The 22,794-nt window shown below is 46.3% G+C and overlaps 3 protein-coding genes across 7 annotated transcripts in view; 2 read left to right on the forward strand and 1 right to left on the reverse strand.

Moving 5' to 3' along the window:
* The first annotated feature begins 597 nt into the window (after positions 1 to 597).
* Positions 598 to 2,920, forward strand: SPRYD4 (SPRY domain containing 4). Its single transcript, XM_043969417.1, has 2 exons — positions 598 to 772; positions 1,280 to 2,920. Exons 1-2 carry the CDS (start codon positions 694 to 696, stop codon positions 1,816 to 1,818), a joined length of 618 nt encoding a protein of 205 aa, XP_043825352.1. The 5' UTR covers positions 598 to 693; the 3' UTR covers positions 1,819 to 2,920.
* Positions 2,335 to 15,494, reverse strand: GLS2 (glutaminase 2). Of its 5 annotated transcripts, none has more exons than XM_043969403.1 (18): positions 15,041 to 15,494; positions 12,022 to 12,121; positions 11,224 to 11,345; positions 10,809 to 10,938; positions 9,955 to 10,034; positions 9,699 to 9,862; positions 9,383 to 9,441; positions 8,563 to 8,595; positions 8,260 to 8,318; positions 7,806 to 7,872; positions 6,418 to 6,468; positions 6,053 to 6,229; positions 5,539 to 5,670; positions 5,337 to 5,429; positions 4,948 to 5,009; positions 4,416 to 4,492; positions 3,954 to 4,017; positions 2,335 to 3,850 (listed from the first exon to the last, which is right to left on the reverse strand). In XM_043969403.1, the coding sequence occupies exons 1-18, from the start codon at positions 15,229 to 15,231 to the stop codon at positions 3,694 to 3,696; spliced, it is 1,818 nt and encodes a 605-aa protein (XP_043825338.1). In that variant the 5' UTR covers positions 15,232 to 15,494; the 3' UTR covers positions 2,335 to 3,693. The 5 variants fall into 5 exon arrangements, with proteins under 5 accessions (XP_043825338.1, XP_043825339.1, XP_043825340.1 ...); XM_043969404.1 differs by lacking the exon at positions 15,041 to 15,494 and adding an exon at positions 14,768 to 14,981; XM_043969405.1 differs by lacking the exon at positions 11,224 to 11,345 and having other exon boundaries at positions 15,041 to 15,178.
* A 320-nt stretch (positions 15,495 to 15,814) lies between these two features.
* The window catches only part of RBMS2 (RNA binding motif single stranded interacting protein 2), a 112,724-nt gene continuing 105,744 nt past the window's right edge, over positions 15,815 to 22,794 (forward strand). The window contains exon 1 of the mRNA XM_043969413.1: positions 15,815 to 15,885. The gene's annotated coding sequence lies outside the window, so the exon portion shown is untranslated. The remainder of the gene's footprint in view (positions 15,886 to 22,794) is intronic.

Here is a 22,794-nt window from a genome sequence, read left to right on the forward strand (position 1 = left end):
CCCTCCAGAAGTTTGCCCTTATTAGCTAAGCTCATAGAGTGCCTCCTCGGGCTTATCCTTTCCCCAACTTATACACAATTGTTGGGTCTCCCGGGCACGACAGCCCCAGCTTCACGGTACTCCGTGAATCCCCACTCGGGGAAGCTAGGCGGTGCAGGGGGTGGAGCACCAGGTCTGGTGTCGGGAAGACTCATCTTTCCGAGTTCAAATCCTAGCTGTGTGACCCTAGGCAAGTCGCTTCGCCCTGCCTGCCTCAGTTCCTCATTTATAAATCGAGCTGGAGAAGGAGATGGCAAACCACCCCAGGATTCCCTGCCAAGAAAACCTGCGATGGGGCCACGGAGAGTGGGACGCGACCAAACAACAGGTGCACCTCCTTCTGCGGCACCGTCGCCGCAGAGAGCTCCAGGCTCCACAGCGCCAGAGGGAGGAGCCCACGAGGCCGGGAAGAGAGGATGAGCGTCGGAATAAAACGCGGACAACGGCTCCCGCCTTTTCCGCCTCCTCAGGCCGCACCCAGGCCTCAGAAGCCCATCCGGTTTGGATGAATCAGCCTCTCGCGCGCGCCGGCCGTGACGCGTGACGTCATCGCGCTGTACCGTGGCCTCCTCCGCGTCACGTGCCCGAGAAGCGGCGCCGCGGAGATGGCGGCGCCTCGGCGTGAGGGGCGTGCCCAGATAGCCGGGACGGAAGATGGCGCTACCCATAGCGCGCGTGCTGCGTCGTTGGGGAGCTGATTGGTTGAGGACCACGGCCACCGCCACACGGAGAGGTAGGGGTTCTCTGCTGGCTGCCCACGGGGCCTTCTGCCGATTTCCGGAGGCCTTTCCCCCGAACACACGCTCCCCGCTCCGTCCCTCTTCCCGCTTTCTAGCTTCAGTCTGGGGATGTTTCTGTGTCGTCCCTCCGCCCCCCCTCCCCCCCCCCGCGCAGGTGACCCGGACCTGGGCCCCTCAGTTCATACAGTGCGGGCAATTTTCGTGTTCCTACACTTGTTGGGAGGCCCAGTGAGATGAGTATTTGTCTCGGTTCCTGGGGCCACCTCTTTTCTGCTCCCAGACACCCCACAATGTCATCCTGCCACACCAGCTAGGACCCAGATGTCACCCCACCATCCCTCCTGTACCCAGCCAGGACTTAGACCCCCCAAATGCCACCTCGCTTTCCAATCTCCCCCCGCAAGCTCTTCTTTGGGGAGTATCTCCCCTCTTTGGACTTGAGGGTTCCTATTCTAGCCTCATCCTTTTCATTCATTGCCTTTCTCTGGTCTGCTTTACAGATATCAGTTTCAAGCTAGAAGAAAAGACAGCTCATACCAGCCTCGCACTCTTCAAGGGGGAGACCGGTGTTAAGTATGGCATGGTGGGGCTGGAGCCCACCAAAGTGGCCCTCAATGTGGACCGCTTTCAGGAGTGGGCCGTGGTGCTTGGTGACACTGCAGTTACCAGTGGTCGGCACTATTGGGAGGTAACGGTGAAGAAATCCCAGCATTTCCGAATAGGTGTGGCAGATGTAGACATACCTCGGGATGGCTGTATTGGTGTGGATGATCATTCCTGGGTGTTCACCTACGCTCACCGAAAGTGGCATGCCATGCTGGCCAGTGAGAATGCCCCCATAACAGGTATTGGCCAACCTGAGAAGGTGGGGCTGCTGCTGGAGTATGAGGCCCAGAGACTGAGCCTGGTGGATGTAAGCCGGACTGCTGTGGTATACACCTTAAGGACCCAGTTCCGGGGCCCAGTTGTTCCTGCCTTTGCCCTTTGGGATGGAGAGCTGCTGACCCACTCAGGGCTTGATGTGCCTGAAGGAATCTAGGGGAGGGGGGCGCTTAACTAGAGCCTCTCACTGAAGCCCCTGGGTGGGCCCTTTTATATGTCTAGCCCAATTCAGTCTAGTTCTCATACCTACTCAGCCAGCAGTATCGGGCAGTTGTGCAATATCTTAAATCCATCTACCATTCTTTCTTCTGTTCCTTATGGAGTTTGAGGAGACAGCTCCCAGTTCTGCCAGACACACATGTAGTAGCCTGATTTTGGTGGGCACCAGTTTGGTTATAGAGAATTTGGGCCACTAGCCAGTCTTAGATTTTACACATTCTGAAAGTTGCCCTTGCTGCTCTGCTTTAACGTCCTCATTACTAGACTGCTACTTGAGACATAAAACAAGAGGACCCTTTCCCACTCTCCCCATATTTGGATTCTACTGGTTTTGTTTTTGGGGACTCTTCCAAATTTCTCTAGAGTGAGCCCTTTCTAACTGTGAGAGGAATGGCAAATTTGTCAATGTGTCATTACGTCTTTCGCTGGAATACATGGAGTCTGGACTTTCAACTCATTCACAAGTGCTTTATTGACTCAGTGTGCTGTAGCCTGAGAACATGGCCCTGACCCCAGTAACCTCAGAACCATATAACCTATCAGCCCCACATAGCTGCAACTGTTCCCATCCATGAGTCTTTCTCCCTGTCCAGATTCCTACACCTGATCAATTACAATTGTGGAGGAGGATGGAGAAAACTTAGGGGATCGTTAGGTCATTGGTACTGGGAGTTGGCATTCTTGGGGTGCTATCTTTTCAAATCCTCCTTTGAGGATTTTGTAAAGGGATTGCGGGGCAGGTCTCACCTAACTTGTGTTTCACAGAGAGACTTGAAAATTTTTAGTTTTAAACTCAGACAAATAGTATTCTCTGGGTCATGGACTCATTGTTCCCAAGCCCCTAATTAGAAGAAATGGGAACCTATGTAAAGGAAGGTCTGAAGTATATTTAGTGGCTATTACTGTATAAATATACATTCTGTACACTATCTGGCCCCTCCTACTGGAGTGATGGTGGCTAAACACTCCTTATCAAGGAGAAAGGGAGAGGGCTGGGTTTAACAAAAATATTGATTTGTGTAATTAAAATTTTATTTGATCACAAAATACTTTCTCTGTCTATAAAAGAACTATTAGCAGCATTATATCCTGGCTGAAGGGGGTAGAGTACTTCAGCCTTTTTAACCAGGCTCCTCAGCTTTCCCCATTTCTCCTCTGTATAAAGAGATATAGCAACCCAGGGCTCTTCATCAGTGCACTCTTCCTATCTTTAATATGTTTCTTCAACTAGGGAGTCAGGGAGAAGAAACAGAATATGGACAGTTCTCACACTATGCAAACTTGACTCCTCTCAGCCCTGTGGCTCAGGCTCCCAGCAAGCAGTGGGGCAGGGGAGGTGTGCCTGGGGTCCTTGGCTGTAGACACTGAAGCCACTCTGGCTGGGGGTGGGGTAGGGAGGTGCAAGCCACACAGAGCTCCAAGCCTAGAGGGAGGTAGGGAGGAGGAGGTCTGCGGAAGAGCCCACGTACTTAAAGGAGAACTGGCTGTATCTAAGAGGAAAATTAGATAAACCCTCAGGGATGCTAATTGAGTCAAAGTACTTACTTGCACCTTGCAGAAACCCAAGCCTTCTGACCAAAACCCAATTCAAAAACTGGCAGTGGCCACTAGGGCCCTTCTCTGGGCTTTGTCTGAAAAGGTAATGGAGGAGAGTGGGTGGGAATCTGGCTCTTGGGGAGGGGCTGGGGATGGTATGAGAACTCCTGTAAGAGGCTCTGGCCTAAGACATCAAGCTTACTTCCCCTCTTCCCTCACTGAAGCCAGGTAGACTTCATTCCTGTTGGTTCTTGTTTAGGGGAAGGGGTAGTCCCCCTTACACCATGCTCTCCAGGTTTTCCTTAGACAGGGCTTCGGCAGCTGCCTCAGCCTGAGTCTCCGACAAAGTATAGGAGTCCTGGTAATCCTGCAGAAGTTTGACCACCTCCAGATGGTTGAACTGCACAGCATCATCCAGGGGAATATTACCCCACCTGTGAAGGGGAGGGCAATAGTCAGACAAATAGGGAATTGGGTAGCGATCAAAAGGGACAAGAGAAGGCCCTACCTATCGGCCTACTGATTCTTCCTACTTACCTGTCCTTCACAAAAGGATTTACTTTACAGGCTTCCACCAGGAACTTGACAACCTCCAGGTGTCCTAGGGGTACAAAGAGGGAAAGAGGGTCAAGGCTTGAAAGCCTTTAACAACCCTGACTCTTATCCTCTCTTGACCCTTAATGGGAGGGGTATGTGCAAGGAGGGGAAAAAAGTTCTTTTCCTGTCCCCTTATTCCCTTAAACAATAGGGAATAATTCTGGCTATAAATTGTAGTCAAGGGCCTCTGATTTGACTTTGTGTCCCCAGTAGTGATCAGGACAATAGCACTCAGTTTGAATGAAGGCATACGTATGCTCTAATGGAGGTTGGCTCATTCTTTGTGTCTGGTAACCCTGAGAGGCAAAGGAATATGGTTGTGCATCTCTGCTGAGTTAGAGTAGCTGGGATACACCAACATGTAGGCTTTTGTGTCTGGAGCCCTCGTTCATCTTTTGGTACCTTCTGCCGCAGCAACGTGTAGTGCTGTGCGGGAGTCATAGTCCTTCTGTTCCATGTCCATGGCTGATAAGGCAAACCTAGGAGCAATAGCACAAGAGTTGCTAGTGTCCCTTCTAAAACAGGGTTGGTACTCAGAGAAGTGTGGAGGAAAATAAGGAAGAGGGCTTGAGTCACGCCCCAAGTACTCCAGCTCTTCCAGGGCCTTGCTGGGTCTGTGCCCACATGAACCTGATGCTCCCAAGTAAGAGTGGGGACAGGCTGATCCCCAGAAATACCAGGCCTCAGCCTTGTCAGGTGTGTCCTCACTCCCACTTCTGTCCGATAGCACATTTGTCTAGGTGGCAGCAGGCACTGACTCTAGAGGAGTCCAGAAGACCCAAATGCCAGTCCCAGCTGCCGCACTCCCTGTATGACTTTGCTTAAGTCACAACCTCCCTGGTCTTCAGTGTTCTCATCCATAAAGGGAGCTGGACTGGATGGTCACTGAAGCCCCTCTAGTTCTTCATCTATGAGTCCGAGTTCTTATTTTTACCTTCGAAGAGCTGAAACATCTCCACTGTAGGCAGCAAAAAGTAGGTTCACCACAGTCTTGTTCTGAGGGGGGAAAATCAGTTACCTGAGGATGATGGTGCCACATGCACAGTCCTAATGCATTTAGGCCCACTTAGATGGGCAGTTATGGGTGCCTGCTACTGGTGCTGGGAATGGTCTATTTTAGGAATATTTCTAAAACCAACCATGATTTTTCTTTTTCTTTTTTTTTTTTGCGGGGCAGTGAGGGTTAAGTGACTTGCCCAGGGTCACACAGCTAGTAAGTGTCAAGTGTCTGAGGCCAGATTTGAACTCAGGTCCTCCTGAGTCCAGGGCTGGTGCTTTATCCACTTCGCCACCTAGCTGCCCCCTAACCGTGATTTTTCTTACCCGTACTTCTCCTCCTTCACGTCGAGGATCCAGCTTCTTAGCACAATGTCGTAAATTGTCATAGTTGTGGAAGTTGAAGAGAGATACCAGCTTCTAGTCACAGCCAAAGGGAGACACGGAAAGTAATACATAATAGGTACTCAACAAATATTTTATTTGGATTGAGAAAGGCTAGTAAATGGGAAGGGTCCTAACAGCTTACCTGGCAGAAGTTGATGCCCCTGTGGCTGTTCCCCACCTTGTCCAGTGGAGGTGACAGGCACATCAACCCCATGACATTGGGTACCACAAGCAGGATGGCTCCTGACACTGCGGACTTGGCTGGAAGGCCCACCTGGGGGGAACCAAAGATGGGACTGAACATGTGCCAAGGATTGTACAGAACTTGGCCACAACCACTGTAGGAGAAGCCACATGCTCATCTCTTGGGCTCTCCCACTTGAGTGGTCAGCCAAGGATGCTGCTCAGGTTCCTGTGAATTGTTTTCTTTTTAGAATAGTCTAATAATTAACCCATGATTTTCCTTACACACACATCTCCGCTATAATACTGCTAATTTAGCCAGCCAATTAACAACTTCCACTTTTATGTCCTTCCCCTCACCCTCCACCCCCAAAAGCTCTTGCTTAATAGCTTGAGCCTCCTGACTGGAAGAAAAGAAGAAAGATCAGCCTGAATATCTCGAAAGAAAATGTGAGTATCCCAGGTGGACTCACGTGGAAGGCAAACTGTCCAGAGAAGTCATACATGCCACAGGAATGCATGAGGCTGAGGGTGTTGCGAACAGCCTCAGCACTCAGCACACTCTCGCCTGTAATAGGGCAGATTCCACCGTTGGCAAGTGTGGCCGCCATGACACTGCCCGATTCACATGTCACCTCCACTGAGCACAACTAGGGAAACAAGGGGTATGGGGAAGGATGTTGTGTAACCAGACACTACCTTCATTTTGGATGGGGAGCAGGGATAAAGAACCCTAATATGATGAGAGAAGCCTTCTCTAAAAGACATCCCTTTCAGCACGGAAAGAATTTTGTCTCTAGTTCCCATGGCTCAGAGCTGAAATAAATGTTTTATTTACCTGGAAGTAGAGGTCCAAGGCAGCCATCATGTCAACTCCCTTAGGAAAACACTGCAGGGGAAAAATAGAAAAATGTATTACTGCCTTAGGTTGGCACTATTTAGTCAACAGAAGTCAACTTTTCGATCCAAATTTCATATGCTTCCTGCCCCTGTAGTTTCTTTTTTTTAAATCATAAAAGTATTTTATTGTTTTCCAGTTACATGTAAAGATAGTTTTCAACATTTGTTTTTATAAGATTTTGAGTTCCAAAATTTTCACCATCCCTTCCCTTCTCCTCCCTTCCCAAGACAGCAATCTGATATAACTTATATATGTACAGTCACACTAAACATATTTCTGCATTGGTCATGTTGTGAAAGAAGAATTAAAACAAAAGGGAAAAACTCAGAAAAAACCAAAAAACTGATTCAATCTGTATCTAGATTCCACAGTTCTTTCTTCTGGATGTGAAGAGCATTTTCCATCATGAGTTGGAATTGTCTTGGATTTTTGTTTTGCTGAGAAGAATTAAGTCTATCACAGTTGATCATCAAACAATATTGCTGTTACTGTGTACAATGTTCTCCTGGTTCTGCTCACTTCACTAAGCATCACTTCATTTAAGTCCATGTTTTTCTGAAATCTTCCTGCTCATCTTTTTTTTTTTTTTGGTGGGGCAATGAGGGTTAAGTGACTTGCCCAGTAAGTGTCAAGTGTCTGAGGCCGTATTTGAACTCAGGTCTTCCTGAATCCAGGGCCAGTGCTTTATCCACTGTGCCACCTAGCTGCCCCCTGCTCATCATTTCTTATAGCACCATAGTATTCCATTACATTCATGTACCACAACTTGTTCAGCCATTCCCCAATTGATGGACATTCCCTTGATTTCGAATTCTTTGCCACCACAAAGAGAGCTGCTATAAATATTTTTGTACATGTGGGTCCTTTTCCCTTTTTTATGATCTCTTTGGGATATAGACTTAGTAGTGGTATTACTGGGTCAAAAGGTATGCACAGGGGCAGCTAGGTGGCGAAGTGGATAGAGCACCGGCCCTGGATTCAGGAGTACCTGAGTTCAAATCCGGCCTCAGACACTTAACACTTACTAGCTGTGTGACCTCGGGCAAGTCACTTAACCCCAATTGCCCCGAAAAAAAAAAAAAAAGTTTGCACAGCCTCATAGCCCTTTGCCTGCCCCTCTAGTTTCCTTTCTTTTTTTTTGAGGGGCAGTGAGGGTTAAGTGACTTGCCCAGGGTCGCACAACTAGTAAGTGTCAAGTGTCTGAGGCTGGATTTGAACTTGGGTCCTCCTGAATCCAGGGCTGGTGCTTTATACACTGTACCACCTAGCTGCCCCCTCTAGTTTCAATAAAATTTCTACTAACTTCCTCTAGCACCCTCTATTACCTTCTTCTCCTTGAGATAATAGCCAATGGCATAATTCCGATCCCCAGTCTCCTTTTCTGACTGGAACCTGCAGCAGAAACTATAGTTAGTAGGCCTAAAGCTTGGAGTAGGTCATAAAAAGAGGAAATATTTCTTTGATTCAGGGGAAATCATATCATAGATATCCTCCTAAACTTTTGACCCTGAGCAAGGAAGGATCATTGCTTTACAGTGTAGGCCACAGAAAACTTTCCAACAATCTATTCCAGGAGGACTAGACTAGGAAACATCTAGGACAGGGATGGAACCCAGGGCAATATCCTAATCATTATCAACTTCAATCAACTACTGAAAAAAAAGAAAAGCTTCACTTCAATGAAATGTAGCACTGACATTAAGATGCAGGATGGGGCAGCAGGTGCTCCAAAAGGCCCTTAGATTTCCCCTCCCCCAAAATAATCTCACAAAGTCTTACGTAGCATTGCTGAAACCCATATATTCATTTCCTGCCATTTTGTTCAGATACTGCAACACCTAGAAGAGAATAAGAGGAAGCAGTAAAAATATTCCACTTAAGTAATGAAAACCTCTTGACAAGGTCTTCTGAATTACTCAGTATTGATCCCAGTTTGGCTCTAGAGCTCAGGAACTTCAAAGGGCTCTCTCTCCAATTCAAGGCAAGGGCTAGGAGCTTCCCACACCTCAGAGAATGAGGGTCACAATCTGGGCTAGTGCATTGGCTACTGGGAACATTTCATGTGGCAGCAAAGGAACTTACAAAATCAAACTTCTCTGCTTTATTGCAGTCCATCTGCAAAAAGAGACATATATCAGCACAGGAGAAAGGATGGGGTGATGACCCCCAAGTAGAGGAGTCTGGAGACATGGTAGGAATGAAGGTAGGGAGTAACATCTGGACACACATGACCCAGAGTGGCCATCATTGCGCAATAATGAGGGGGTCAGACCCATCTCCCACTTCCCCATACCAGTGTTCTGCCTAGAGGGTCAAAAACACTGGCTCCTACACCTCAGCGGTGGGGGGAGGGCAACCTGGTACCACCTTCTTCAGTAGGGGCTGCGATTGGCTCCCAGGGTGTCGCTGCCCTCAGGGTTATTGCTCAAGGCCTGGGAGGCCTACAGCTGGTGGGCCAGTCTGATACCCCTTCCCAAGGCCAACTCAGCAGTTCCAGGTGGCTGTAATAGCTGCTTCTGTTCAGGCCATTCACCCTCTTTCCTGTCTACTCCCTCACCCTCATGTGGCCAATCAGCACAGAAAGGTGCTGTCCTCCCCCTGGCCCTGGCACTTAGCCTTTGGGATCAGAGAGGGAGCTAGAGCCTTTTCTCTTCTCTAAGGACCAAGGCCTTATGCTAGCGTAGGGAACGTCCCCACTGTACTGGGACTTTTCCAGAGAGATGGTAAGCCCAGGATCCTTACACTGTCTCCATGCCCCCTCTGGGAAGTCAGAGCTGGGTGTCAGCTTATTTGAAGAGTTGGCTAAGGCAGAAGGGTGCTACATTTGGGGAATACAGAGTCAGAGGTACTTGAAGGATGAACAGTCTTGGCAGTATTTGTGGACTGAGGTCAGGACCCTTACCTTTATCAGGGAACTCACAACAATGGCACCAGCATTTACCATTGGATTATGAGGGATTCCTGGAAGACACAAGCCACCCAAGACTATCAGTGGGGGCTCTGGGGCATGACTGCCTCCCACCCTCTACTGCCCTCAGTCCTTTCATTCTGTGGGTTAGTCTGAAACTCCCAGACCATTTTCCTGGAAAGGTGGAAAATAATGGGCTAAAAGAAGGGGCAGAGAAACCCATAGAGAGGGGGTAAGACTGATGGGAAACAAGGAGGAGGAGCAGAGAGGTAGCAGCCTATGCTCTGATTCGAGTTATGGCAGCTCTCACCTTCCTCATTGAGGGAAAGCTTGTTGTACCGCAGACCACTGGGCTCTTTGCCCACATATCTATGCACATATTCAGTACCCAGGTTGCTGACAGATATGGCATAAGTGAGGGGCTTCACACAGGACTGTAGGCAGAAGGGGATCTTGGTTTGTCCTACTGAGTGCCTAGAAAGAGGGAGAAGTTATGGAAAGGGTGGGCCTTAGGTCTACAACCGTTCCCTCCCTGCTCACTCTTCCCCCTTCCCCAGAATTCTCACCTTTGTCCATCTACTGTGCACAGTGAGACGCCCCATAGATCAGGATCTGACTTGGCTAGCTGGGGAATATAGGCCGCCACCTGGGCAAGAGTAGATTTGTGGGAGAGAAGAAAGAATAGAGAGGGGAGAGAAAGGAGGGGGAGGGGAGAGGGAGAAGAGGGTAGAGAGAAAAGGAGAAAGAGCAAGAGAGGGAAAGAGCAGGGGGAGGGGAGAGAGAGAGGAGAGGGAAGTCAAAGTAAAGGGTACCAGGAAGATTAATAACCTGAGTTGAAATTTCATATAATCACAGAGTTGGAAGGTATCTCAAAGGTCATCTGGTTTAACATTTCCAGTAAGTGTCATCCAGCCTCTAGTTGAAGATTTTCATCCTTTACATCTTTCAACTTTTCAAATACAATTTTATAAATTGTAGTTTTCTTCATTTCCCCACTCCCAGCCCAAAGTCCTTTATTATCTATTTTGGGGGCTTTCTTCCTTTTATGCTCCCTAAGCATGTCAAGGAGCTTCTTGGCCATTAGCCCTACCTATAGGAAGGAGCAAAAAGAGAAACTCTTGGAGCTACTTCCTTTAGATATAGATGCATGTACGTTATCTTCCAATAGTTTCCTTTCGATACCCACTTCTGTCAAATTGCCAAATCCTTACAGTAGTTGGTCTTCTTCCTTGCTTTCCCTCCTGGGAACCTCAGGAACTTTACTGAACTAGGATATGTTGGGGGAGGGCTGTCATTTGACTCCTAATTATTGGGACCCATTCATTGGGATGCCGTTTCTTTAACAACAGAAGACCTTAGAGCACAGAGTATCCTCTCCCCCAAAGCAAATTTCCTTCCCCTCTATTGCCCTGTTCCTCACTTTGCCTCCTGTGCGTTCTTTGCTCTCCTCAAAGATGCGATCCACATGGTCTGTGAACTCCTCAAAGTCAGGAATAACAAACTTCTTTCGGAATGCCTGGGTCAGGAGCACAATGTTGCTGCTCACACATCTGGACCACACAATCACAACTGAATCAGGGGGATGAAGTTAGAATATGACACCACCCATTCTACAGGTCCCTTTAGGGTTGGGGTAAGATAAGAGCTGTGCTAGAGCTTGAGCCTAACTACCTGTGAGATCTTGGGTGAATCATAATCTCTCTGGGCCACAGATTCCTCATCTATAAAAACAGATTGGATGAAGTGATCTCTAAAATCTCTTCCAGTTTTAATATTCTATGAATTTGTGATTTTAGATAGAAGTGAGAGAAGTGCTCTTGTACCCAGGTTCTTACTTCCTAAAAAGATCACGGTCTAAGAGACCCCCACTGCTGGATTCTCGAACCATCCGCCGCATCTGGCTCATACAGTCCCGGAGCCGGGGATCTGATGTCTGTAGCCCGGTGGCTTTCAGTGCCTTCAGGGGAAAGAGATGGCTCCGTGAGCTCTCTCTATCCTTTCCTAACCCAGTACCTTTGCTAGCCCACGTTTAGCTATGTCTACTCAAACATGGTGGTGTTCTTTTCCTGGTCTCTGCCTCTTACTAATGGAACTAGGACCAATAGGTAGGAGTTGGAGGGAGGTAGATTTTACCTTAAGGTAAGGAAGAATGGAATGGATATTCAGTGAGTCTCCTAAAATTGGGGGTCTTCAAATAAGAGGCTGGACAGAATCCACACGGTTTTCTGGGCATGCAGTAGAGGTGACTGATTCAAAGCACTTCTGAGCCAGGTTCCTTTAAACTCTAGGATTCTATAATTTTATTAAAGAAGGTACTGGAGTAGCCCCCATTATTGGTCTCTCTCATAAAGAGAAATATTAACTTATGTTCTTGGTTCTTTTCCTTGGATCATATTGCAAGGCCAAAGGTCAGAGGGTAATTCCCTTGGAAACTATCCTAGATTGACCAGGAAGGTCAATAGGCATGTCTGAGACAGGGGTAAGATGGCCCCTATTAACCTAGGAATTTTTATACCACTGGTTACTTAACCTCATGTATTATAGGTTCCCAACAACAATGCATCATGCCCTTTTTTCTCCTACTCCTTCAGAAACTTGGGGATCTGGGTAGGGGAAGCTGGAGAATAGCTCACAGCAGTGAATTTATGGATGGCGATCCTTTCTTGTCCATCAGCAATGGTGTAGAAGAGCAGGTCACCCAGACGGGACAGCATGCCACTCTCTGATGAATCACTATTTGGGGGTGTGGATAAGAGGAAGAGATCAGAAATTATGGACTGTTTTATGAGCAAAAATGCAAATGGCTGTATTTCAGAAATGCTGAAGGTCCCCTTTCCCCCCACAAATGTGTCTCCTACTTTTTCACCAGCCTACAATTTCATCATTGGAGGTTTGCGGGTTTGTTTTTGGATCTTGAAGATTTTTCAGTCTTCAAACATCTCTTATTAAAGAGCCTGTATCCAGTACCTCCAGAAAAGGGAATACCTCAAGGTTAATTCCCAAGGGGATAAGTTTATCAGATGCTTTTCAACTCCAGCAGTCACCTGGAATCAATACCTTTCAGGAATGGGACACAGGACAGGCAATGGCTAATAAGAAAGGGGAAAGAGGAAGGACTCTCTGCGCCTAATGGCCAAGTCTGGCTCTGGGAAGAGTCTAGGTTAGCAGGGAGTAGCTAGCCCTCAGTGAGGGAAGGGAAAGTATGGGAGTAGTTAGGGCAATGGAGAAGAAAGCTGACCTCAATTCTGAAGGGTACTCCAAGGGGATAAGAGTTTAGAGAGTTTCAGCAAGGTGGTATTTATGCTTGGGGAGGAGGAGAAAGGCAAAAAGTTGGTCTACCTTTGGGGCCCAGAGGGGAGTGCTTTCCTCCTCTCATGTCTCCATCTGGGAGGCTCTAGTTTTAGTGTCACTCCTCCCTGGAGTGGACCAACATTCATCACTCAGAGAACACAAATCCCAGGACAATATCGAAAGACAGTTAAATCTTGTATAGCCAGGAGATAAATGGGACTCCTCTACATTCCTTCCCCATTCCCACAGCACTTTTTTGTGTAAAAGGGAGCTGAATTTGAGGTATCATTGGCTTCTATTCCCATAGGATGTTGGAAAGCTAACTCTTCGGTAAGTTTCCTTATCTTATGTTGAGAGGGAGACCAAGGCACAAGAGAGTATTGAGGGGGCTCATCCTTTAAAATTTAAATACTTTGATCTCCTTGGAGAAGAGGGGTAATAAAACAATGTATTTTCATCTTCCCCTACTCATTCAGGGAGGACAGCTAGGTGGCTCAGTGGATAGATTGTTGGGCCTGGAGTCAGGAAGACCTGAGTTCAAATCCAGCCCTAGACACTATAACATACTATGGTGTGATCATGGGCAAGTCACTTAACCTCTGTTTGCATTAATCCACTGGAAAAGGAAATGACAAACCATCCACTATCTTTGCCAAGAAAACTCCAAAGCGGGGTCACAAAGAGTCAGACAGGAATGAAGAGAAAACCCATTCAGGCTTAGGACCCAATACACTAGGGACACTTGTTGGCATACTGGGAAGGAGTGGGGTAGATTTCTTGATCTTTGATACATGGCACTTGTGCTATCAGTTTAAATACTGGGAGACTCATAAATAAAAATTCCAGGAAGGATATCTCTATCCTTTATTACTAAGTAAACATCAGGAGTGGAGAGTGCTTTTTTTCAGGTCTTTTTCTACAATGCAGGCTTAGGGTAACATTTCTATCTATTTCTGGGGCTTCACCCAAAGCCAAAAGAGAGGGCTGACTATATTTAGATGTATAAATCATATTATGTAAATATACATGTGAGTGTGGATGTAGAAGTCTTTGAGAATCCTCACTTTCCCCATCTTATCTCTGTCTTGAATTCCAAGCCTGAGCAGAAAGGAAGAAAGAAACTGGACTGGGACTGGGAGGTTTAGCACTAAGCCAAATTTCCTCAGCAGTGAAGAAAGGTGCAGACTCATGCAGACTCCCAAAGAATGGGGATATTTGGGGTAATGGAGAAGGACCAGCTCGCACGTATGGCACATAAGCAAACAAGATCCTAGTTTGGCTTGCTGGCTGACTCTGAGCTGGGGGAATCTAATTCTCAGTGAATGAATTCCACTGCAAGGAGTGGGGGGGGGGAGAGGGGGGAAGGCAGTAAGGGAACCAGCATTTATTAAGTCACTACTGTGTGCCAGTCACTGTGCTTTCAAATATCATTTCTTTCTATCCTCACAAGACTGTGAGGTAGGTACAAAGAAGCTCCCTCTATGAGTACTCCCATAAAAATCTACTCAATTCTGTAAGCCTTGGGACCTTAATTTACGAGCCACACAGATGCTGCCCTTTAAACACACATACATACGTGTATACACACACAGAGCATGTATTCTCCTAGACGAGCTAATGCAGCAACAACAAACCCCATCACTCCAAACCCCGTCATTCCCGCTCACCCAGACCAGTTAACAGGGAAGGCATAGACATATATACATTTACGTATCTGCATATATATGTGTGTGTACACAATATATACACAGACACACGCATACATACATATGAAAAAAAGCTAGACATTGAAGAAAAGATGATCACCCCCACCCCGTCCTCTACATGCAAATACTACTTAACTAGATGTGTACTCTACATGTAAATACCACCCAAACAACCCCCACCCAGCATTCTAGAGGAGACGACCATATACATATCGGTGTAACCCAGGCTTCCAATTAAGCCTAAACACCCCAGGTTACACTAGGTTGAGGCTGGGAAGTAAAGGTGGGAGGGGGAGAGGGAGAATGAAGTAGAATTAGGGAAGGGTGGGAAATAAGACAAGTGCCCCGAGACTCCGGGGCAGTGCGCGGCCCACCTACGCACCTTGCAAACGTATATTCCGGGAGGTCAATATGACTCAACCCTCGTCCCGAAGGACTCCGCAGGATAGCCCAGGTGGGGCGGACCCATACCCCCAAATCCCAAGGCAAGGGCATCACGGTGTAGCGAGGTGGGAGAGAAGAGGACAGACGGGGGTGGGGGTAGAGAACTGGAGAGAGAGCAGAGCGCTTCCCAGAGGAAGAGGGAGAGAAGGCGCTGGAGACTGGGGCGCAGTCGCGACGTGTGTAACCCCCCCCCTCCCCACCCCCGCCTTACTGTTCCTTCTGATGATGCGGCTGGTGGCTGTTCAGCATCTCCCTGCCTTGCGCCGCGGCGGCTTCATTCAGATGGTGCCGAACGCTTCCAACAAGGAGGGGACCCCGGGCCAGGGGGCTCCATCCTCCCCGCCCGGGGGGCCGTCCCCCCGGCCCTGGCAGAGCTCCACGGAGAGCCCTTAGGGAGCGCATCCCCGCGCCTCTAGCAGTGGGTTTCGCGAGCGAGCGCAGAAGCGTCTCGGAAGGAGCTGGTTGGGGTGAGGCTGGGAGGAGAGGGTGGTGGAGACGTCCTGAAGAGGGTGCCAGGTACGGGTGAGGCTTGGAGGAGGCAGCTCAGGGAGGCGGCGGGAAAGAGGGGAGTCCTGCCTCTTTTTCAAGCGCTTCCAACAGCAGTGCGTGTCGATCCCCCCACTGTGACCCTAAGTACGTTCGAAGGTGGAGGAATGGGGGGAGGGAGGAGTAAGGACTAGGGCTGGGGGAGAGAGGAAGAGCCAAGGGCGGGGTGGGCAAGGGTCGAGTCCAATAAGCGAGTTAGAGGGAGGGAATTAGGATGGGCGTGGGGAAAAGGTGAGACAGCCCAATAACGGGACCGAGGCTGGGAGGAGGGGGGTGCTTCTCTTGGGCTTCCCTCGCTCCTCCCCACTCTGCCCCTTCTGCCCGGCCCCCGCCCCCACGCGATTCTGCGCGTGCGCAGCGGCTTGCGCGGCTCGCACTTCGCGCTGCCAGAACGTGGGAAAGCCCGAGGACGCGAGGCGCGGCCAGGTATTCGAGGCTCCAGGAAGAGGAGCGGGATGATGGAAGGCCCCGGCAGAGGGGAGAGGCGAGGCCCTGGAGCGGACAATGCGGGTGAGCCCCTCCGCTGGATAGTCAAGAGGTCCCTGGTTCGTTCCACAGACTTCTTGACCGCCTTCTCTGGGCAGGGCTCTTGGGCAAAGGGAGATACCGAGATGACCAAGCTGGTTGTTTTGTGCCAGTCCTCGGCGTAGTTACAGCTTGGGGCGGGGGGTAAGACCGACCCTCCTAACCGAACGCATCTGAAGGGCGGGAAGCACACCCATGCCCCTCCTTCTCACCCTCTCCCCCCAAGACAGGTTGCCCGAACTTGGGGTCCCAAGATATAGGTGTGAGTCGAGGCCCTACTTTGGACCAGTCATGGGGGAGGGCGAGGGAGGGGCGCGCTCTTTTCACCTCTGGATCTGGTTCAGCATAGGGCATCGTAATACTGGCCCCGCCTACCTCACCAACCTTATTGTGAGGGTCGGGTGAAACAGCTAGTGAGGGTGCTTGAAGGGCAGCCCACCGCCCTGTGCCTTGGGAAGAATGGGGAGCAAGAAGCTCCTTTTCCTTACTGAGCTGAGAGGTACAGGCTTTTCTTGGAAAGACTCTCCCACCTCCTTCCAGATCCTAAGGATGGGCGGTACCCAGGTGGTCCCATCAGGATAAATGGACCACTGGTCTGGAGTTGTACCTGAGTTGGTGGGGGTTAGTGAGGATGGGAAGGAAGGGAATTTAAGATCGAGGCAAATCAGTGTATGCTTAAATCTGTCCGTTTTGGACTTTTTTATATTGGTGAAAGCAGGTTAAAAACACCAAGGATAGCCTAGAAGGGGCAAAGAAGTCTCAAAATGGCAACCTGAGGTTTGTGTGTGGAAGGGATTTGGGGGAGAATGTGGGATAGTCCTTCCTCTTTGCCTTGTTTATGGTAGGAGGCTTTTTTAATGGGTTGATTATGTTGTACATAATGTAAGCCTCAGGTCTTTTGGCTACAACTGGTAGGCTCCTCTCCTCCCAACCCCCCCCCCCCTTGCCAATAGATTTGGTTCCTATCTCGGGAAGGATTTGTGGAAGACTTTTTTGGGGGGGGGGGCAGGGCAGTGAGGGTCAAGTGACTTGCCCAGGGTCACACAGCTAGCAAGTGTCAAGTTTCTGAGGCTGAATTTGAACTCAGGTCCTCCTGAATCCAAGGCCAGTGCTTTATCCACTGTGCCACCTAGCTGCCTGTGAAGACTTTTTTTTTTTAAATTAATAAAGTATTTTATTTTTTCCCATTACATGTAAAGACAGTTCTCAACTTTTGTTTATACAAGCTTTCCAATTTCAGATTTTTCTCCCTCCCTCCCCTCCCTCTCCCCTCCCCTAGACAGCAGGTAATCTGATATAGGTTTTATATATATATATATATATATATATATATATATATATACACACACACATAATAACATCAAACATATTTCTGTATTAGTCATGATATAAGAGAAAAATCAGAGCAATGACGAAAAACCTCAAAATAGAAAAACAACAGCACCAAAAACAAAAGAAATAGTATGGCTCATTCAGCATCTATACTCCACGGTTCTTTTTTTTTTCCCCTGGATTTGGAGATCCTCTTCTATCATGAGTTCCCTGGAACTCTTCTGTACCATTGCATTGGTGAGAAGAATCTAGTCCATCACAGTAGATCAACACTCAATGTTGATGATACTGTGTACAATGTTCTTCTGGTTCTGCTCATCTCACTCATCATCAGCTCACGTAAGACCCTCCAGGTTTCTCTGAACTCTTCCTGCTCATCATTTCTTACAGCACAATAGTATTCCATTGTATTCATATGCCACAATTTGTCCAGCCATTCCCCAATTGAATGGGCATCCCCTCAACTTCCAATTCCTTGCCACCACGTAAAGAGCAGCTATAAATATTTTTGTACATGTGGGTCCCTTTCCCCTTTCCATGATTTCTTTGGGAAAAAGACCCAAAAGTGGTATTGCTGGGTCAAAGGATATGCACAGCTTTATCACCCTTTGGGCATAATTCCAAATTGCTCTCCAGAATGGTTGGATCAGTTCACAGCTCTGTGGAAGACTTTTAAGGGAGTCCTAAGGCTTAAGGCCTCAGTTCTCCATCTTTGAGAATATAACCTTCACTTTTTTCCTTCCTTCCTTCCTTTTTGCCGGGCTATGAGGGTTAAGTGACTTGCCTAGGGTCACACAGCTAGTAAGTAACCTTCACTTTCCATGTTTGACAAATATTGTGAAGGTAAAGAGGAATTGTATTATGGGTTGTCCTAGATGACCACTAAGGTCCTTTCCAATTCTGTAATTGCTAATATATCTGAGAAATGGGGCAGCTAGGTGGCGCAGTGGATAGAGCACCCGCCCTGGAGTCAGGAGTACCTGAGTTCAAATCTGGCCTCAGACACTTAACACACACTTACTAGCTGTGTGACCCTGGGCAAGTCACTTAACCCCAATTGCCTCACTAAAAAAATATATATATATATATATATCTGAGAAATGCTTTGATCTTCTCAAGAGAAAGATCCTGTGTAAATTTACAATATTAAACCTCATCTAGAGAGGCAGAATGATAGTGGATAGAGAACACCAATTTTGGAGTCAGAAAGACCAGGTTTCAAGTCCTGCATCTTATACATAAGACTGTGTGACCCAGGGCAAATGTCACTTAACTTTTTTAAGTTGCAGAGGAGGTGCTTTCTAACCATACTGGTAGAGGAAATTTGTTTACTGGGAATTCCCTACACTAATGAAGTGACAGGTCCCTTCCAGAAAAACCCCCAAACTCACCTAGAAGTTGGTTAGAATTATCCTTCTTTTGATATCTAGTGACAGGGAACACTCTAAGGTAGCCATTCCACTTTGGGGCAGCTCATATTGTTAGTAAATTTTTCTATATACAGAGCCATAATCTGACTCCCTGTAATTTCTACCCATTGTTCATAATTTTTCTCTCTGGGGCCAAGTAGAATAAGTTAACAATCCCTGTTCCACATGAAAACTCTTTGTATACTTGAAGACAGCTAGTTGTTATGTTTCCCAGACTTAAATATCCTTAAGTATTCCTTTAGCCACAATGGTTTTGAGGTCCACCCCTTGTAGCTTCCTTTTGAATATATGTAACCTGCCTGAGACAGAGTACAATATTCTGGACACTCTGCTTCTACTTCACACAGACTAAGATTCCATTAACCTTTTTGGCTGTCATTGTATTACTGCTATCTCTTACTGAGCTTTCACTCTACTAAAAATCCTGGATATTTTCATAGCAACTACTGGATTTTGTTTTATTTTTTACTGTATCTCCTTCATCCTGTACTCATTAAAACTTTATTTAAACCAGGTGCAACACTTGACATTTATCTCTATTAAATTTCATCTTCCCTACAGTCCACTCAACAGTCTTGGGATTGTTGAGAGCTTAGTGGGTTTTGTTTGTTTGTTTTTTTGTTTTTGGTGAGGCAATTGGGGTTAAGTGACTTGCCTAGGGTCACACAGCTAGTAAGTGTTAAGTGTCTGAGGTCGGATTTGAACTCAGGTCCTCCTGACTCCAGGGCCAGTGCCCTATCCACTGCGCCACCTAGCTGCCCCTTGAGAGCTTAGTGTTGAACTTGGGTCTGAATTCAAATTCTGACTGTGCCACTTATTGCTTATATGCTCTTAGGCAAGTCACTTAAAATGTGTCTGGATCTCAGGAATTGAACTAGATGACCTCTATGACCCATTCTAACTCTAGATCTATGATCTTTCAGGATCTCAGTTCTATTATTCAAACTATCAGTCATCCCTCTAGCTTTGTATCATTTAAGTAGGGCTTCTTAAACTTTTTCCAGTCAACGACCCCTTTTCACCCAAGAAATTTTTACAAGAACCGGGGTATATAGGGATATGAAATAGGTATACATAACTTTTTACTTGACAAATTTTTTGCAACCCCCACATTTGGTTATAAGATCCCATATGGGGTCACAACTCTGAGTTTAAGAAGCTTTGGTGTAGAGGATCATAGATTTATAGTTGGAAGCAACTTCAATGATCCCCTCATTTCATGTATTTGGACGCCAAAGCCCATATTAAATGGCTTTTCAGACATCCCACAGAGGGATGCCAAGTGGCAGAGTCGGGGCCAGCAAGACCAGATCTTCTCACTCCAGATCAGCACTCTTTCCACCAGAACACACTAATCTACTGCCTCTGCCTTCATTGAATTCAGTGCCACTGACTTTAAAGCATCCACTATAGGCACTGCATTATTTTAGATTCTAGGGATATAAAGACAAAAATGAACCCTCCTACCACCTAGGAGCTATGTGTATTGTCATGATTTTAATATCTTGAACAGAACAGGGCCAAAGAAAGATCTCTGGCACTATATTAAAGACATAAATCTGTGTTAATATTGATCCATTCATCAGTATTCTTGGGTTCTGATCATTGAGCCAGCTCCACACTCAACCTAACTTTCTGTCATCTAATCCACATCTCTCCATTTTGTATAGAAATATATTGTATAGAGACTTTTTCAAATGCCTGCTGAAATCCAGATATACTACGTGCATGGCATCCCCTTGTTCAATTACTAGTCTGGTAACTGTAAAAAAAGGAACCGAGGTTCCTTTTTGGTTGTTTGTCCACACATTTTCAAACTTCTGTAAAAGTTAAAAAGTTGTCCTTAACCCTATGCCCAACTCCAATATTTCTGTAATAAGTTATTGTAATAAAGAAAATTCATCTTCATACTTTGCAGGATGAAACAGTTTTTTGCACTCAGAAACAGTTCAGAGCCAGCTCCAGCCCTATCTTCACCTTTGAACTAGATCTTTGTTTATTCTTCTATCTTTTTTTTTTACATGAGTTAGGAGAATGGTCTGGTGACTGAAGTCCCCCCCCACTTCCTAGAATAGTAACAGGCTATAAGATTAGTATTCAAATAGAATTTAATCTCTTCATTTCCAGGTGTTTTCAAGCTTGCAGGTGTGACATTCTTTCTTTGGTTTTAACTTGAAAGTGACCCACTAAACTGGACATTCAGCTGGAAATAAAGCCTTGTAAATTAAAAAAACAAAAACAAACTTTTCTTGTGTCCTACAAAGTAGGTTATTGGATCAGTCTTTTACTGTGCTCATGGTCCCGCAGTCCCCCACGACTGAGACATATTTTTTGGGCATAGCCAATATGGGAATTTATTTTGCTCGACTACACATTTATAACAGGAGTTTTGTATATCTGTTTGCTTTCTCAATATGGGGGAAGAGAAGATGTAACTTCATTTGAAAATAGGATAAAATTAAATTTTTATAAAAAGAATGTTATTATGATCTGGTTTAGACTTCATCAAACCATAAACTGTCTCAGTCTTTACTCTCAGTCTAACAGTGATACATTCTTTGAGGGTATGATCTTGGAGACTTCATTTTATGGTGCTGGCACATAGTAAACACTTAATAGATAATTTCATTTTCACTCATTCATTGATTTATATATTTTGAGAATGGATTTTTTTTTTGGGTGAGGCAATTGGGGTTAAGTGACTTGCCCAGGGTCACACAGCTAGTAAGTTGTGTAAAGTGTCTGAGACTGGATTTGAACTCAGGTCCTCCTGAATCCAGGGCTGGTGCTTTATCCACTGCACCACCTAGCTGCCCCGAGAATGGATTTTTAAAAAATGAATGTTAAAAATGGTTTTACATGTAATTGAGGAAAAACAAATTATTATTTTTTTAAAAACCCACCATTGATATGGGTACTTACTTCATCAATATAACTCATGACACTTTTGTGAACCAGAAAGTCTTGGAGAGTTGCTGTGGCTGAAGAAGTCATTATGCTGTGGTCATTCTGTGGATTATTAGCCTTTTAGAGTGCTTTTCACTAAACCTGCACTCTAAACCTTTCCAGGTTGGTAGGACCAGCTAGGTTTTTGCTGCATTGGCATAATCTTTTAGAATTTAGACCTTTGTTTCATAATGAGATATCAGATTTGGATTTTTTGTGGAAGTGAATTTCATATTTTAAGTAATTCTCATCACCTCTACCAACATGTGTATTCTTATTGATGGGCAAAATGATACATAATCTGGAACTCTGACTTTGTCTCAGTTTAAAACTCAGCTAGAAAAACAAAACAAAACCAAAAATGAGGACAGCTAAGGGACGCAGTGGATAAAGTGCCAGCTCCAGATTCAGGAGGACCTGAGTTCAAATCCGACCTCAGACACTTGACACTAGTTGTGTGACCCTGGGCAAGTCACTTAACCCTCATTGCCCCCCAAAACCTCAAAACAAATAAAAATCAGCTAGAAAAGAGAGAACTGATGGATGAGTTCAAGGACATGCATGGAGTGTTCCATTTGACTTAGTGAAAGGGATGAATCATGGTATATTGACCCACCAAAAAAGTCAGTTAAAGACTACCTGGTATTTTGATGGATCCCTGATGTCATTGCTGTGGGTACTTCAAGACATCTTTTAACCTTTTGAGATTCTTATACATTTTTTTTTTTGGGCAGGGCAATGAAGGTTAAGTGACTTGCCCAGGGTCACATGGTGAGTGTCAAGTGTCTCAGGCTGAATTTGAAATCAGGTCCTCCTGAATCCAGGACCAGCACTCTGTCCACTGTGCCACCTAGGTGCCCCTCTTATACATTATTTATTTATTTATTTAATTTTTTTAGTGAGGCAATTGGGGTTCAGTGACTTGCCCAGGGTCACACAGCTAGTAAGTGTTAAGTGTCTGAGGCTGGATTTGAACTCAGGTACTCCTGACTCCAGGGCCGGTGCTCTATCCACTGCGCCACCTAGCTGCCCCCCCTTATACATTCTTAACGTGAATTTTTCATCGATAGTCTATGAATACACTACAGATATAATTCACTAGAAGTTTTCTTTTTTCCATTCAGTTCAATAAGCATCTAAGAGCCTACCATATGCAAGGCCCACTGAGGCTACAAAGACAAAAAAA

Source organism: Dromiciops gliroides, chromosome 5 (genome assembly GCF_019393635.1).
Source record: "Dromiciops gliroides isolate mDroGli1 chromosome 5, mDroGli1.pri, whole genome shotgun sequence".
Taxonomy (NCBI): domain Eukaryota; kingdom Metazoa; phylum Chordata; class Mammalia; order Microbiotheria; family Microbiotheriidae; genus Dromiciops; species Dromiciops gliroides.